The sequence below is a fragment of the Citrus clementina genome, unplaced genomic scaffold (assembly GCF_000493195.1).
Source record: "Citrus clementina cultivar Clemenules unplaced genomic scaffold, Citrus_clementina_v1.0 scaffold_5, whole genome shotgun sequence".
NCBI classification, from domain to species: Eukaryota; Viridiplantae; Streptophyta; class Magnoliopsida; order Sapindales; family Rutaceae; genus Citrus; species Citrus x clementina.
Window position 1 is genome coordinate 22177390 of NW_006262201.1, and position 16894 is coordinate 22194283.

Here is a 16894-nt window from a genome sequence, read left to right on the forward strand (position 1 = left end):
TGAGACTAATCTAAATTAATTTTTATTGTAGTGCAGCTTAGATATCTACTTCCACTAATAATTAGGAGTATGTATCTGCTATGCTCTACCTATATTTGTAGGAAAAATAATTTATTCCTACCATTTTATACATGGGTTTGACTCCCATGGCATATCTATGAGACTCTAACCAACACCCTCATTCTAGTCTAGGAAACATGGTGGCAACTTATCTTATATGACCAGACCTAGGACTTTTTATTACATTGGGCTAAATTTATCGTAAATATTTGTATAAATACTGATTCATGTACAAAAGTAAAAACAACATATATATCAAGCAACACCATGTCAAAACTCTTAGTTAAACGCCTATATTTAATAAAAGAATGACAATAAATACAACAAATAAGCTTATAGTGTAAATTATTAAATTTAAAAAATTATTTTTGAATTTTTTATTTTAATGATAGAGAATGTGATATATTTGAGTAATTTGATTTAATGAAAAGAAAAAAATGATTATGAAGGAAATAAGCAATGAAATTATGAAAATATTATTAATTTTTAATATATTATTTTATAACTTTCTAATACTAGTGATAATGTTATAATGTATATATTGACATATATATATATATATTCAAGTAGGCAAAATCATAGCATTTTTTATAATAAATTAAAGTAGTACTAGGATTTTAGACCCCTAATTAATTCAATTTATTCCATAGATATATGACATAATTATTTTATAAAACAACTCCCTAATTCTAATTGAAAAAGAAATAGTTGAATTGGGGATATATTTGAAAATAAAATAAAAAATCTATTATTATATAAAAACAAAAAGGAGTATAAACGAAATTTTACAAGCTTAGGTCAGCCTCCGATCGTAGGAATTTGGAATAAATTCTTATTATTGGACAAGTAGGGATAAGCAATTAACAATCCGAACGTGGAAGTATTAGAGTAATAATCACACAATTTAGGGCCAGTTTGGTAATGCTGTAGCTTTTAAAATAATTGCTGTTAGCTGTGCTGTAGAAATAATCAGCTGTGAAGAGAATCAGTTTAGTGTTTGGTAAATTTTATTTTCAAAAGTACTGTGAATTTTGAAAGCAGTTATGGGTGTTTGGTAAATCTTATTGTTAAACTGCTGTAAAAAAATAAATGACTAAAATGTACATAATGTAAGATGAAATTTACTTATACCTATAAAAATGTACACGTATAATATCTCGTTGAATCAAACAATTTTTTTGAAATAATTGTGTATTATAATAATTTTAACTAAAAATAAAATTTATGCTATAGTGATTTTTTTAAATCTTAAAACAATTGATATTTAAAAAATCAACTACAATTTTCATTAAATAACATCAAGTAAAGTATAACTAGATATTCCAAGAATAAACATAAAAAAATGTAATGAGCTACAAACACTCAAAACGAAAACAAATAATAGATTGTCATGCAATATCATATTCGCATTAAACTTGCAGCAATATTATTTCTTAGAACTTCCATTTCCCGTGCTTCAGGTCCATTGTTGATATATTCTTCTTCTTGTCCTTCTTGTCCATCATTGACCTCTCTCCTTGTCTCTTCATCGGTGTAATCATTGTGTTCATTTTCTTCATTCTCAAAATGTTTGTCATGTCGTGCATGTCTTCTTATATAGTTATGTAATGCCATGGTTGCAATAATTATCTTTACTTGTTTATTGAATGGATAGCTAGGCATGTCCCTCAAAATCTTCATCGTTTTTTCATACACCAAAAGTGCGTTCTATTACACTTCTAGTGAGTACCTCTTGATAACCTGTTGGTTGGCTGCCTCTACGAAAATCTGGAAGGTGATATCTTTCACCTTTATATGGCCCCAAAAAACCTTTTATTTGTGGGTATCCCGCATCCACTAAATAATATTTTCCTAAACATTTAAAATATAATTTTAATAATATTATATAAAATTAAACTTAAGAAAGTTATTGGAAAAAAATTGATAAAAAAGAAAAAGAAAAATTATGTAAAAATGACAAACCTCTAGGTGGTTTAGGAAAATTTAAAGTAGGATTACGTAGAGTTGATAAAAATATCCTTGTATCATGAGCGCTTCCTTCCCAACCTGCAATTGCAAATATAAACTGCATATCAAAGTTGCATGCAGCCATTATGTTCTGAGTTGGTATGCCTTTCCGACCAATGTATGGTATTTGATCCTCAGGAGGTATGGAGACATGAACATGTGTGCCATCTATAGCACCGATACAATCCTAAAACAACAATATAAAATTATATATGTAAAAAATAATTACAACTTTATAAAGTGTAAAAGTTTAATTGATAATCATTTACCTTAAAGTGTGGCATATATCTAGAATCTCTCAAGATTTCTTCAGGAATATCTTTAAACTCAGGATCAAATGGCTTTATTAAATCTATAGATAAGCGACAGATAGCATCCAGTGCTTCACCAAAATATCTACTCACCGTCTCTCCAGAGTGTTGGAATCGTTCTTGTGCCAATCTATTACCCACACCATGTCCTATAGTATGCAAGAACATTCCTAATACCTCAGTAGTGCTCACTCTTCTTGAGCCTTTTAGCCCGTAATTTATTTCCAATTCATTACACGATCTAAAAAATACATCTTTCTCCATTCTAAACATCCTCTGACACCGAGTTTCATTCCCTTTTAATACTCGCATCAACCAGACATTACCTGTTTCTGAAGAATTCATGCAAGGTTGTTTATGAATATACGTCCTATAATAATAATCAACGGCAATCGTAAAAGTGGATATGATGCTATCAAACTCCTGCTTGTCATCTAGCATGTCCATATTATAAACAAAACCTGTAATCAATAATTTAAACCCATATTATCTAGCATGAACAAAAAAAGTAATAATAAAAAATAAAAAAATATATGACAAACATTCAAAATAACAACTAATTGTCATATATTCAAATAGCCAATTGTACCTTAAAATATTATATAAAAAAACAAAAAAAAGGATAATCCCTTATTAATACTAGAATAGAAGAGTAATAACAACGAAAAACTTAAGATTGCAAATATTGTGATTGCTCATAATAAAGCCAGTTAAGCATAATTTGAGGTTCTTTCATGGTTGCAAGCATCTCCCTTTTCTCTTTACGAATAAGAAGTTGAGTAGCAAACAGCCATATGTTGCCTCCAATCTCAACCCCAGGAATAGATTCAACTATCTTCATTGCTTCGGCAATACTGCAACCATTCATTTCTTTTTGTAAGTTTATTAATGTAGAACTTCTATTCTCAACTGCTTCAACAAGACGTTCAATTTGTTGTGATATTTTTGTAGCACCTCCAACCTTCCTCCCTGCGTGATCAACTTTTTTTCCTTTCTTAATTTTTTTGGCCTGTGTGCTATGTAGTCCAACTACTTTTTCATCTTTTTTCTCTTTAGCACATTGGTAAGTATATTGAACTTGCATATCCTTGTCAGAATCACTATTTTCTTCAACTGGAAATATTGTATCATTATTGGAATCCTCATAATCATCAAGTGGAATTACCCCAGAAGAAGGTGTCCAAGCTTTATTGCCAGTAGCTGTGATGTTCATGAACATCCTATCTAACTTCCCTTCTAATTCTTTATCAATGCCCTCTTTGCGGAATTTTTCTACTTTAGGATTTGCCTGCATGTAATAAATCATATTTAGATGAATTGCAAAAATATTAACCAAATTATATTAAAAGCTATCAACTAATGTACCATACCTTCAATTTACTCTGCCACCATTCTGGAGATGCATCGATTGTTTTCTTTTGTATATTCCATCCAAGACCAGTTTCCTTTCCAATAAGATCCTTCCATAATTTCCAGTCGTTTTTTAGTGCATCCCATTTATTTTTTAATTGTAATTTACTATACTCCCTTCCCGTTGCCTTACAAAAGTTTTTGACCAAATTTTCCCATCCTATTTTAGTAAAATGAGTCCCAGGTCGACGTCCTTCCTCTACCTCTACGATACATAAATTACAAAAGATTGAAACAGTCTCATTGTCCCACATAGCCTTACCTCGTGGTACATTATTAGTTTCAACTTGATTGACAATTTTCTTGTCTCTGTCCATCTACATCATTGTAAATATATTTTAATACAAGCACTGCTTTAAAAATTATAATGAACAAAAAAAAATAAAAGACGGAAAAATTGAAAATCACAGACATTCATACTACGCTATTGGCTTCATACTACGCCACTGGCAGTAAAGCTTGATGAACATCAACTGGCGGCATAAACAAATAATAAAGTTGGGCAATAAACTAGAATCCTCTTTTACTTGCATATCCATTAAATCTTTTAAAAACAAAAACATTGCAATTGCATATGCATGAAATTCTTTTTCCTTATTATGAGAAGTGAAATTACAAAAGCAAGGCAAGGGAATGCAAAAGAACTTTCATGGAGCATAGCATCACTACTGGCATATATTGCAAGTGAAGCAAAGTTGAAGTAATTGCATATACAAAAAGATAATCAAAAGTTGATGGTACCTGAAATGTGATCAAGCGAAGACCCTTCTCCTTCCCTTTCTCTGAACAAGTAATAATGCGAACTCTGAAGGGAGCTCACGTGAACATGTTCCTGTAAAATTTTCAAACAAATTCAACCCAAAAAAAGCCTCCATGAATCAATTCCAGGACGAAACTAATAATGCGATATTAATACATCAAAATATTTTTAGCAACATCCGCTTGTAAATGATTTTAAATGAAAAAACAAAACAGAGGAAGCATTCGAAACAAATTAAACAACTACACCACGTGAAAGATAGCATTTTCGTCTTTTTCATTATGCAACAAACTTTAAAAACTAACCAGCCACCGAAAATTATATGTAAACAAACGCAAGTAAGACAAATAACAAAGATTATAATAATAAAAATTGCATAGCCATAGAATCATTTATAATAAAAAATTTAAATAAGACAAACAATGAATATTATAATAAAAACATTGAATAGGCATGAAAAGGATGATGGAACACGTACTGGATGTTCAGTTCGTACTGTAAGACAAATAATAATCAACTAATTGACAAAACAGCAGCGGCGGCAGGGCATATGCCAGTGTCGTCTCGTGTTATTCAATATACTGTTATTGAATATGGTGATGGAACACGTACTGGATGTTGGTTTTTTGTAGTAGAGAAGTTTTGATAGAACACAAAATATGAAGAAATAGGGTAAACGAAAGGTGTGTGTTAATTATAATAAAAAATTATTAAAATATTGATTTTGTTTTCAATTTAAATAAGGATAATTTTGGGTTTAAGTAATAATTGTAAGGATATTTATGGAATTATATTAAATGATAAAATTGATTCTCAAAATCAGAATCTAAAAGCTACTTCTTCCCTGCTTTTCAAAATTAACTGTAGGAGGAGCTGATTCTGGCAAAAGTGATTTTAATTTTTTTTTACCAAACACCAAAATTAGCTTTTAGATTTTTAAAATCACTTTTAACCCTCCCAAAAGCAATCCCAAACGGGGCCTTAGTCTAGTTTGCCCCTTATTTTATCTTCCAAAGATAGCCACTTACCTTAATGTGCCTCACATTAGATAATACCATTGCTATAAGAAAAAAAAAATACACGAGTTATAATTAATTTTTCACTATTGAAATAAAAATTTATTAATTAAAAGTGTTCTCATATGTATGTGTAAAACACTTATATTTTTTAAGATATCTCACATAATAATATTGTTGTTATTAACAATACAAGTGTTAGGGAATTTTAATTCCATCCAAGATCAAGTAAGTGAAAATATCAAATAAATGATAAATAGAAAATAAATAAAGAATAAAATCAATTACACAACACGAGAATTTACGTAAAAAATTCCTATACTTAACAAAAATATGGTCGCTAAAGACGACGAGAGAAAGATTCACTATGTAAAAAGTTATTACAATTAGTGTAGTATTTTTCTCGTACCAAAAAACTCCAATATAACACAATCTCTTAATAGACATACTATTTCTCTCACATTAGAAACTATATATTTTGCAGAGAAATTAATTGTTATGTTATACCAAAAGTGAACCTAACCTACTTATATATAGTGATTATTTCTTATAGAAAAAATATTCATTTTCTTATGTAAGTTGTACTCTTTCTTGAATAAGTTGAGTCTCAGAGGAAAAATTACTTATTATTTAAATAGAAATTTTCCTAAAAAGAAAAATATCATAGGAAATCTTTATTAAAAAAAGATACATATTTCCTAATAACAAAAAGTTTAAAATAATTTTTTGGTACATTGAGAATTTGATACATGGAATTTTAATTTCAACATTGATAGTTTCTTGCATGAATTTTGCAAATACAATTTCGGTTGTAAAATTGCATCATTTCGATGGCCAAAGGAAAAAAATTGCCCACGATGAAAAGGTCGTTTTAGGGTGCCCATGGAGATGTTTGGTTTAACTTTTAATATGCATAATCTGGGTTGTCATAAGGAACTGCAAAATGAAGTAATGAGATTTAAAAAAAAAAAAAAAAAAAAAGCGTGGAGTAATAATAGAGAGGAAGAGAAAAGTAAGTTATTTCCTTTTATGAAACCTTTCCATCCGGTTGCACTTTTGCTCTGATAATTTATTACTAGCATTAGATTTCTGTCTCTAAATCCAACGGTTCAGCTAGTGGACTGTTACTGACAGAATCAGTAAATTAGCCGGACCCAATGGATAGGATATAGGCAGCGTGAGGTCTTTGAGTCCAAAGGCCAAAACCTCATCTTGAATCCAAATTCCCAACGGAGCCAATGCCCCTCTCTCTTTCATCTTCTTCTCTGCTCTTCCCTTCATTCACGATAAACTCAAAACCCCACGCTTCACATTCAATATACAAGCGTCGTCCTCAAGTTCTTCCAAGCAACTCTCTCTCAACAGCAAACTAGAACGAAAAGATAGAGTCATTGTGATTGGAGCTGGCCTTGCTGGCCTTGCCGCCGCAACCAGACTCCATTCTCAAGGCCGACCATTTGTCCTTTTAGAAGCTTCCGACGCTGTTGGCGGCCGCGTCCGTACTGACTCTGTCGACGGCTTTCTCTTGGATCGTGGTTTCCAAATATTTATTACAGCCTACCCAGAAGCCCAGAAGCTACTCGACTACAATGCTTTAAATCTTCAAAAATTCTATTCTGGTGCCAAAGTCTATTACAACGGCCAGTTCCACACTGTGGCCGACCCTTTTCGCCACTTCTGGGACTCCATAAAATCCCTAGCAAACCCCATTGGCTCAGTTCTTGATAAGCTGCTTATCGGTCTAACCAGAATTAGGGTTCTGATTAAAACGGATGAGCAAATCTTGACTTCCAGTGAAGTCCCCATTATAGAACTATTGCGGAATATTGGATTTTCAGATTCAATCATTGACTCATTTTTTAGACCCTTTTTTGGTGGCATCTTTTTTGACAAGGAGCTCGAAACTAGTTCAAGATTGTTTGATTTCATTTTCAAATGTCTTGCTCTTGGTGACAACACAATTCCCGCCAACGGAATTTGCCAAATTCCCAATCAGATTGCGTCTAAACTTCCTTTTGAATCCATCTTACTAAATACAAGAGTTCTCTCTATCGATTTTGATGAACAAAATATGCCCAACGTGAGATTAGCCAACGGCGAAACATTGAAAAGCGAAATAGGAGTAATATTGGCTGTTGAAGAACCGGAAGCGGATAAGCTTTTGAGACAACCAGTTAAATTTCAAAGAAAACCAGCTCGGAGTACAGTTTGTTTATACTTTTCAGCCGACAAGGATGAGATCCCAGTTCAGGAACCAGTTCTTTTTCTCAACGGTTCGGGCAAGGGTATTGTTAATAACATCTTTTTCGCCACAAATGTTGCTCCATCGTATGGCCCACCGGACAAGGCGTTGATATCTGTATCGTTGATCGGTTTGTTTGCGGATGTTATGGATGACAATCTAACGGCTGAGGTGATCCGAGAGTTGTCTGATTGGTTTGGTAAGTCAACGGTTGGTTCATGGAGACACTTGAGGACCTATCGGGTTCGGTTTGCTCAACCGAATCAAAGCCCACCAACTGATTTGATAAAAAATCCCAAAAGCGAGTTCAGTTTGGCTGTGTATTTGTGTGGTGATTATATGACTTCAGCTACTTTTGATGGTGCTTTGGTTTCGGGAAGGAAAGCCGTAGATGCTTTATTGAGAGATAGAGCCTTCTTAAATTCAGGTGTTTAAAAGTTTTCAATGTTTTGTGCTTCTTTTTCAATGTTTGGAACCGAAATTATTGATTGTTGTTTAACTTTATTGTGGTATCATCTCTCGGTGGTCGCTAGGGTCAGCAACGGGACGGGTCAGAATTTATTGATTTTGATCCATATGTTTTCAATCCGTCCTAAATAGTCAATTAGGACAAAAAATTTTAAATTGTCTCGAATGATACCAGTTTTTTATCATATGCTGCTGACGTTATCATATCCGATATGTCATATACCTATAACTAACATATCATATATATTATTTATAAAAATGACTAGTCATAAATATATGACCGACATGTCAGATTTATATGATTCATTAAACTGGCTTGTCATACATTTCGAAAAACCCAAATTTAGGTGCCCATGGGATCCCAATTTAGATAAATGTCCCAAATCTTGTCCTTAACTATGAATTAGGACAATTTGAGTCTTGAATCCTGACTCAAGTGGTAAATCAAACAAAATTTGAATCAATTCTTTTAAAAGGCAAATCACTTTTTTCACTCAAAAAAATGGAGAAACATTGTACTAATGTTGGGATAGATTTAAAGAATTGCTTAACATATGTCCACACCATGGTTTTGAAACTTGGCGATTGATCACTTATTTCTACGAGAACTTAACACCACAAATTAGACAAGTTGTAGAAATGATGTGTAATGGTGAATTTAGAGATAAAAATCCTGAAGATGCACTAGATTACTTTAACCAATTAGCTAAAAATGCACAACATTGAGATACTGTTGGAACTTTTGAATTGACTAATAAACGACAACCATCTCCATCTGGTGGAGGAATATACAACCTTAGGGAAGATCATGATTTACAAGCAAAATTTACATCCCTAGTTAGGAAGGTTGAAGCTTTGGAAAATAAAAAAAAAAGTGATCATGTAAAATTTGTTCAGGAAATTGCATGTGATGTTGTAGTTCTAATGATCATTTCACTCAAGATTGTCCCACTCTGCCTGCACTCAAAGAATATTTGCATGATTAAGCTCATGCCATAAACTCTTTTAACAAGCTAAACCCATATTCACAGACTTATAATCCTGGTTGGAGAAATCATCCAAATTTTAGTTGGAGGAATAATAATAATGCACAATCTTCACAAGTACCACCTCCACAAAATTTTCAAAATACTCAGCCTTATACACCATATGTTCCACCACCATGGAAAAATTTAGAAGATACAATACATTCATTCATTAGGAAGCAAGATGCTATTAACAATCAAAATGCACAAACCTTTTATGATATGAAAGAAACTCTTTCTAAAATTGCTTCTGCCCTCACAATTCAAGAAAAAAGAAAATTTTCAACTCAACCATAACCAAATCCTAAAATTCAAAATGCACCCATGGACCAAGTTAAGTCAGTTATAACTCTTCGTAGTGGTAAGGTTATTGATCGGCCTATTCCTAAACCTTGTGAAAATGAAAATTCAAAGGGTAAGGAAGAACTAGATAAACTTACACCTAGTGAAGAAATAACCATTGTTCCATCTGAACCACCATTTCTGCATGCATTGAATAAACCAAGGAAATTAAACCACTCTTCTAAAATTTATGAAATCTTTAAGCAAGTGAAAGTTAACATTCATTTGTTAGATGTAATCAAGCATGTACCTTCATATGCCAAATTTTAAAAGACTTATGCACTGTTAAGAGTAAATTGAAGGTAAAAAAGAGTGCTTTTATGACTGAATAGGTAAGTACCATTTTGTCTGCTAATAATAAGTTAAAATATAAAGATCTTGGTTGTCTTGCTATTTCTTGTATTATTGGAGATCACAAAATTGAGCATGCTTTGTTAGACTTTCGTGCTAGTTTTAATTTGCTTCCATATTCAGTTTATCTTTAACTTAATCTTGGTGAGTTAAAATCAACTTCAACTACACTTTTGCTTGCTGATAGACCAGTTAAAGTACCAAAAAGAATAGTTGAAGATGTTTTAGTACAAGTTGATAAATTCATATACCCTGTGGATTTTATTGTTTTAGAAACTGAACATGTTGTGAATAATTATAAACCAATTCCTGTAATTTTAGGTTGACCATTTCTAACAACTGCTAATGCTTTGATTAAATGTAGGAATGGTTTAATGAATTTGTCATTTGGAAATATGACTCTGGAATTGAATCTTTTCAACATGTGTAGACAACCTAATGAGAGAAATGAGAATGAAGATGAAATTGATGAACAAAAGGAATTGTTTGAATCTTGTATAGAGGAGAATATTCAAAAAGGGAGTTTTTCTGAACTTAGTGATATTTGTTTGGTTAATTCAATTAAATCAAATAAACAACTTGAATATGATACTTCTAATATAAATTTGTTATTTGATTCTTGTCAGACTTTACAAAGTGATGATGGGAAACCAAAAATTGAGGAGCTTGGAATCATTGAGAAACTGAACAACAAGAAGCACCTAAATTGGAATTGAAACCTTTGTCAGAGGGAATGAAGTATGCTCATCTTGGAAAAGAACAAACTTATCTTGTTGTGGTTTCTTCGACCTTATCAAGCGACCAAAAAGGTAAGTTACTGTTTGTTCTTAAAAAGTATAAAAACGCAATTGGATAGACTTTAAATGACATTAAAGGTATTAATCCTTTAATTTGCACACATAGAATCAATTTGGAAGAAAATGCTAAAATATGTCAACAACCTCAAAGAAGATTAAACCCACACATGAATGAAGTAGTAAAAATAGAAGTTTTTAAGTTACTTGATGTGAGAATTATCTACTCTATCTCTAATAGTAAGTGAGTAAATCCTACACAAGTAGTGCCTAAAAAATCTGGAATCACTATTGTTAAAAATGAAAAAGGTGAATTAATTCCAACACGAATTACATCGAACTAGCGCATGTGCATTGATTATATGAAATTAAATGAAGCCACTAGAAAAGATCATTTTTTATTACCATTTCTTGACCAAATCTTAGAAAGAGTAGTTGGACATTCCTACTACTGCTTTTTAGATGGATATTCAAGTTATTACCAAATTCCTATAGCACTTAAAGACCAAGAAAAAACCACATTTACATGTCCCTTTGGAACATTTGCATTTAAAAGAATGTCATTTGAACTTTGTAATGCTCCTGCAACATTTCAAATATGCATGCTAAGTATTTTCACTGATATGATTGAACATTGTTTAGAGGTCTTTATGGATGATTTGACTGTATTTGGGAATTCTTTTGATGATTGCCTTGATAATTTGGAAAAATTTTTAAAAAGATGTGTTGAAAAAGAACTCGTTTTAAATTGGAAAAAAATGCCATTACTTGGTTACTTATGGAATTATTTTGGGTAAAGCAAAATTTGAAATCATATCTAAATTGCCACAACAAAAAATAGTTAGAGATGTGCGATCATTTTTAAGACATGCATGATTTTATAGGAGGTTTATAAAAAACTTTAGTGTTATATCTAAACCACTTTGTAATCTCTTATTAAAAGATCCACTTTTTGAATGGACTGATGATTGCCAAAAATCTTTTGAGAAAATAATTTGCCTTTTGACATCTGCACCTATTATGCAATCTCCTAATTGGTCTTTGCCTTTTGAATTAATGTATGATGCAAGTGACTTTGTTGTTGGTGCTGTTTTAGGACAAAGAAAGGATGCTAAGCAATTTGTAATTTATTATGCAAGTAAGATTTTGGATGGTACTCAAATGAATTATTCGACAACTGAAAAAAAAATTACTTCATATGGTGTTTACATTAAACAAATTTCGCTCACATTTTCTTGGTTCTAAAACTGTTTTTTTTTACTGATCACGCTGTTGTGAGATATTTGATGACTAAACAGGATGCCAAACCTAGACTAATTCGTTGGATTTTGTTACTTCAAGAATTTGACCTCACCGTCAAAGATAAAAGGGGTGTCGAAAATGTCGTTGTTGATCATTTATGAAGACTCACATATGAAATCTGCACTGATATAACACCCATCAATGATTCCTTTCCCGATGAATTTTTATTATCTGTTACTTCAATACCATGGTATGCTAACATTGTTAATTTCCTTATTACAGGTAAAATGCATTCGCAATGGAATACTCAGGAGAAGAAGAAATTTTTGATTGAAGTAAAGAAATTTTATTGGGATGATCTTTACTTATTCAAATATTACCCTGCTCAGATTTTTTAACGATGCATTCCTGATAATGAGGTAAGTAGTGTCATTAATTTTTTTCATCTAAAGCATGTGGTGGACACTTTTCTTCAAGAAAAACTATGGCTAAAATTTTGTAATATGGATTTTATTGGCCTACTGTTGAGTGTTAGAAAATGTATATTTATAAATGAGAAAATCATCATTTTACACTTCAAGTTTCACTAACATTCACACTTTTCTATTTTAATTAATTATTTTATGTATTTTAGGGGCATCATGGTTATTTCACAATGAACGAGAGATCAGACAGCAAAACAAACATCACTTTTGAACTCAGGACAGTTGAAACCCTTAAGAGGAGCATAAAAGAAAAAATGACACTGTTCACATGTACGGTACTGTCCATGTTACTGTTAACAACACTGTTCACATATACGGAACGATAACGTGGCATTGACCGATGATGTGGCATTGACTGATGAGGTGTTACGATTCTATTGGACTAAAATTCTTATTTACTGTTGATTGGTGACGTGGCAGCATGTCAGTGGACCAAAAATCTTGTGTACGGTACATGCATATAAACGAGATTATTTACAACCAAATGGCGCCTTATTCAAGCCACCTGACTGTTCAAACCGCGTACTGTTGACTGATGACGTGGCGCAATCTTGAGCATCTAAAATGTTTTTAGTCCGATGGCCATGATTTACTCAGTGTATCTATAAAAAGGGGGTTCTTCCGCCTAATTTGGCATCCCTGAATTCATTTTTGAGTTCCATTTTCTATAATTCCTTCTTAATCTTGTATTTTCTACATAATTTAATAAATTCACATTTTACCCATAGTTCAAATATGAGTAGCTAATTTTCTTTCAAGCATAGGTTGAAGGTGAAGTCTCAACATGTGCCATGAGCTTTATTTGGTAAATTTATTTTCTCTTCCCCTCTAATTATTGTGGATATTTTGACTTTTCGTCGACAAATAGTAATAATCTTTTTTAGATACCATACTGGTTTAATCGGCTCCCTAGTACAAGGTTATTATAATTTGGCACGATAAACCCTTAGCACCATATTGATTAGAGTGTGGTTCATAAGGAGTGGAAATCCTCCTCCTGATTTAATTGGCATTAATAAGGAATATTTAGCCCATGGTGCATGTTGATGCAGATCTAGATACCTAAGTACGTCATTTTAACAGATTTTCACTTCAATTTATTCCCACCATTTTAATTTGAATTTTATGATGATTTAAATCACTTCCACCACAAATCCAATCACCCACACCTAGAAAATTAATTCTACACACAATTAAAATCCACCTCCTCGTGGAATCGACACTTGCGAGTTCAATAAAATTTGCACAACAAGTTTTTGGCGCCGTTGCCGGGGAGGTAAGTTATTTTAATTTGTATAATTAATTTTTGTAAATAATTTATTTTCATTATTTTCTTATAATTTTTTTCTTATTAAAAAAAATGAATCTACATTTTGAGATAAGAATTTCTTTTCTTTTTCTCTTCTTTAAAATTCTGTAATTTAATTTTCAAGTTATTTTTTCTTTGTAATTTTTTGTTTATCTTACTAATTTATTTTTAGTTAATTTATTTCACTTTTTTTTAGTGTGTTAGAGTAAGGTTGTAACAACGTAATAATGTTATTATCGTAATTTCTCCTTCTTTATTTTTATTTATTTTGTTCCCATTGTTTGTGTTCTTTACATGCATGGTCGAAGGTCATTATTACCTAATTTTGAGCATGTGGACCTTTAACTTGAAAAAATACTGCGCACACACAAACACGTTAAAAATAAAATTGAAATGGATTTGCAACAACAACAACAACAAGCACCACATGAGAGGCCATTTAAGGACTACTTCAGTCCCTTAGCTAACTAGAGCACATCTTGCATAAGATACCCAAATGTAGTTGCTAGGAGTTTTGAGTTAAAACCTAGTGTGCTAAATTATCTCCCAACATTCTAAGGCCTAGAAAATGAAGACCCATATAATCATCTAAATGATTTTCATGCTGTTTGTCAAACTTTTAAATATGAGAATTTTTCAGACGATGATGTTAAACTCAGATTATAGAGCTCGTTTATGGCTTAATACATTGCCTACTAATAGCATTACATAATGAGAACAAATTGTAACAAAATTTTTCAATAAATATTTCCCAGTACATAAAACAAATGTTATTCATAGGGAAATTTTAGAGTGTACCCAAAGAGAAGACGAGCAATTTTTCGAAACATGGGGGCGATTCAATAGGCTACTTTTAAAGTGTCCACATCATGGTTACGAGAAATGATACCAATGGCAATACTTTTTGGAGGGATTATTGCTGCATGTGCAAAAATGACTAATGGCAACAAGTGGAGGAGAGCTAATGTCAAAAAATGCATCAGAGATTTGGGATTTCTTCCAGCGACAAACAAATAATTTCCAACAACGGAGTCGATCACTCAGGAATACTAAAGGAATTAAAGGAGTGAATGAGGTTCACATTGGCGAGTCAAGTTCAAAAATTAAAGAAGTCAAAGCGATAATTGAAGGTCTTTCTCGACAAATAGCATCGTTAACGACTGTTAAATCAACAGAACCACATGACCATGACTTATACTCAGATTAAGCCAATGCCATAGGTGTAATGAGAAAGCCATCAAATTACAACCCATACTCCAGCATATATAATCCTGGAAGGATAGACCATCCCAATTTTTCATGGTCTCAAGGATTCCAACAGAATGGACCAGTAGCTCCAGCTCCACTAATGCAACTAATTCTTCAAGTTCCTCAAGCCTCTCAGTCACTATTTAGACTACATAATCAGAACCAGAACTACTCTCAACCCAGACTATGGGAGGATGCATTTCAGAATTTCAAGAATGTTACTCACTCCATGATTAAGCAACAGAATCGCACCATTGATGAAATACAAAATGAGATGAGAACAACCTTCAACTCACAAGCCCAATCCATTTCAAACCTCGAGAAGATGGTGGGACAACTTGCCTCTTCAGTTCAAACCTTGGCAATGATTGTTGAGAAAGGCAAGTTTCCAAGTCAACCAGTGCCTAATCCTAAAGGAGTGCATGAAGCAAGTATCAGTTCACCACAGTAGCATGAAGAGGTTAAAGCTGTCATGACCTTGCACAAAGGGAAAGAAGTCGACATCAAAGTGGAGATGTCGGTGACAAAAATAAATCAAATTGTACTTGTAAATGTTGAGTAATCATCATCGGAGGAAAAAAAAGAAACCAACCCACGAGAATGCGTTTTCAAAGCTCATTTTCCTCAGAAGTTAGCTAAAGAAAAGAAGGAAAAATCTACAGGTGAGATTCTGGAAATCTTCAAACAGGTAAGTGTTAACATCTATTTGCTTGACGCTATAAAACAAGTGCCATCTTATTCCAAGTTTCTTAAAGACCTTTGTACTAAAAAGAGAAACATTCATGTTCAAAATAAGGCATTTTTAATAGAAAATGTTAGTTCTATACTCCAACACAAAATTCCTCTAAAATGCAAAGACCCAAGCTCCCCCACTATCTCAAGTAGTATAGGGAACAACACAATTAAGAATGTTTTGTTGGATTTAAGAGCTAGTGTATATCTTTTGCCTTACTCAGTATTCATGAAACTTGGACTGAGAGAATTACAACGTCGATTAAATCCTAACATGAAAGAAGTTGTTAGAACTGAAGTCTTTAAGCTATTAGATGCATGTATCATTTACCCTATTTCTGATAGTTCATGGGTTAGTCCTATGCAAGTTGTTCCTAAAAAGTCAGGAGTCACAGTAGTTATAAATGTTGATAATGAATTGATACCCACTAGAGTGACTACAGGATGGCGTGTATGCATTGATTATAGAAAGTTAAATTCTGTCACACGTAAAGACCATTTTCCTTTACCATTTATCGATCAAATGCTTGATAGATTAGCAGGCCATGAATTTTATTACTTTCTAGATGGCTACTCATGATACAATCAGATCCCCATAGTACCAAAAGATCAAGAGAATACTATTTTCACTTGCCCTTTTGGCACTTTTGCTTATAGGAAGATGCCATTTGGATTATGTAATGCACCTTCTACATTTGAATGAAGCATGGTTAAGTATTTTTTCTATTATAGTTAAACGATTCCTTAAAGTCTTTATGGATGATTTTTCAGTTTTTGGTGACTTATTTGATCAATGTTTACATCATCTAACACTAGTTCGGCAGAGATGTATCGAGAAAAACTTGGTTTTAAATTGGGAGAAGTGTCATTTTATGGTAAAACAAGATATTGTTCTTGGTCACATCATTTTGAGCAAAGGTATTGAGGTTGACAAAGCCAAGATAGATCTCATTTCCAATCTTCTTTCACCTAAAACAGTCAGAGAAGTAAGATCTTTCCTTGGCCATGCTGGTTTTTATAGACGTTTCATTAAAGATTTTAGCAATGTTTCTAGACCCTCATGCAATTTACTTGCTAAGGATGTACCTTTTG

General features: G+C 32.4%; 1 protein-coding gene, 1 non-coding gene and 1 pseudogene across 2 annotated transcripts; 2 read left to right on the top strand and 1 right to left on the bottom strand.

Annotated features, from left to right (window-relative positions):
* Positions 1-6776: 6776 nt before the first annotated feature.
* LOC18043039 (phytoene dehydrogenase, chloroplastic/chromoplastic) lies at positions 6777-8351 on the top strand. Its single transcript, XM_006432396.2, is given in 2 exon segments — positions 6777-6866; positions 6869-8351. Coding segments are annotated over 2 exon segments (1437 nt in total). The 5' UTR covers positions 6777-6802; the 3' UTR covers positions 8242-8351.
* Positions 8352-8737: 386 nt separating this feature from the next.
* Positions 8738-8846, bottom strand: LOC112098653. The gene has a single exon (XR_002905763.1). It is a non-coding gene; the product is annotated as a small nucleolar RNA R71 (small nucleolar RNA).
* Positions 8847-8986: 140 nt separating this feature from the next.
* LOC112098029 overlaps positions 8987-16894 on the top strand; it is a 31442-nt pseudogene continuing 23534 nt past the window's right edge.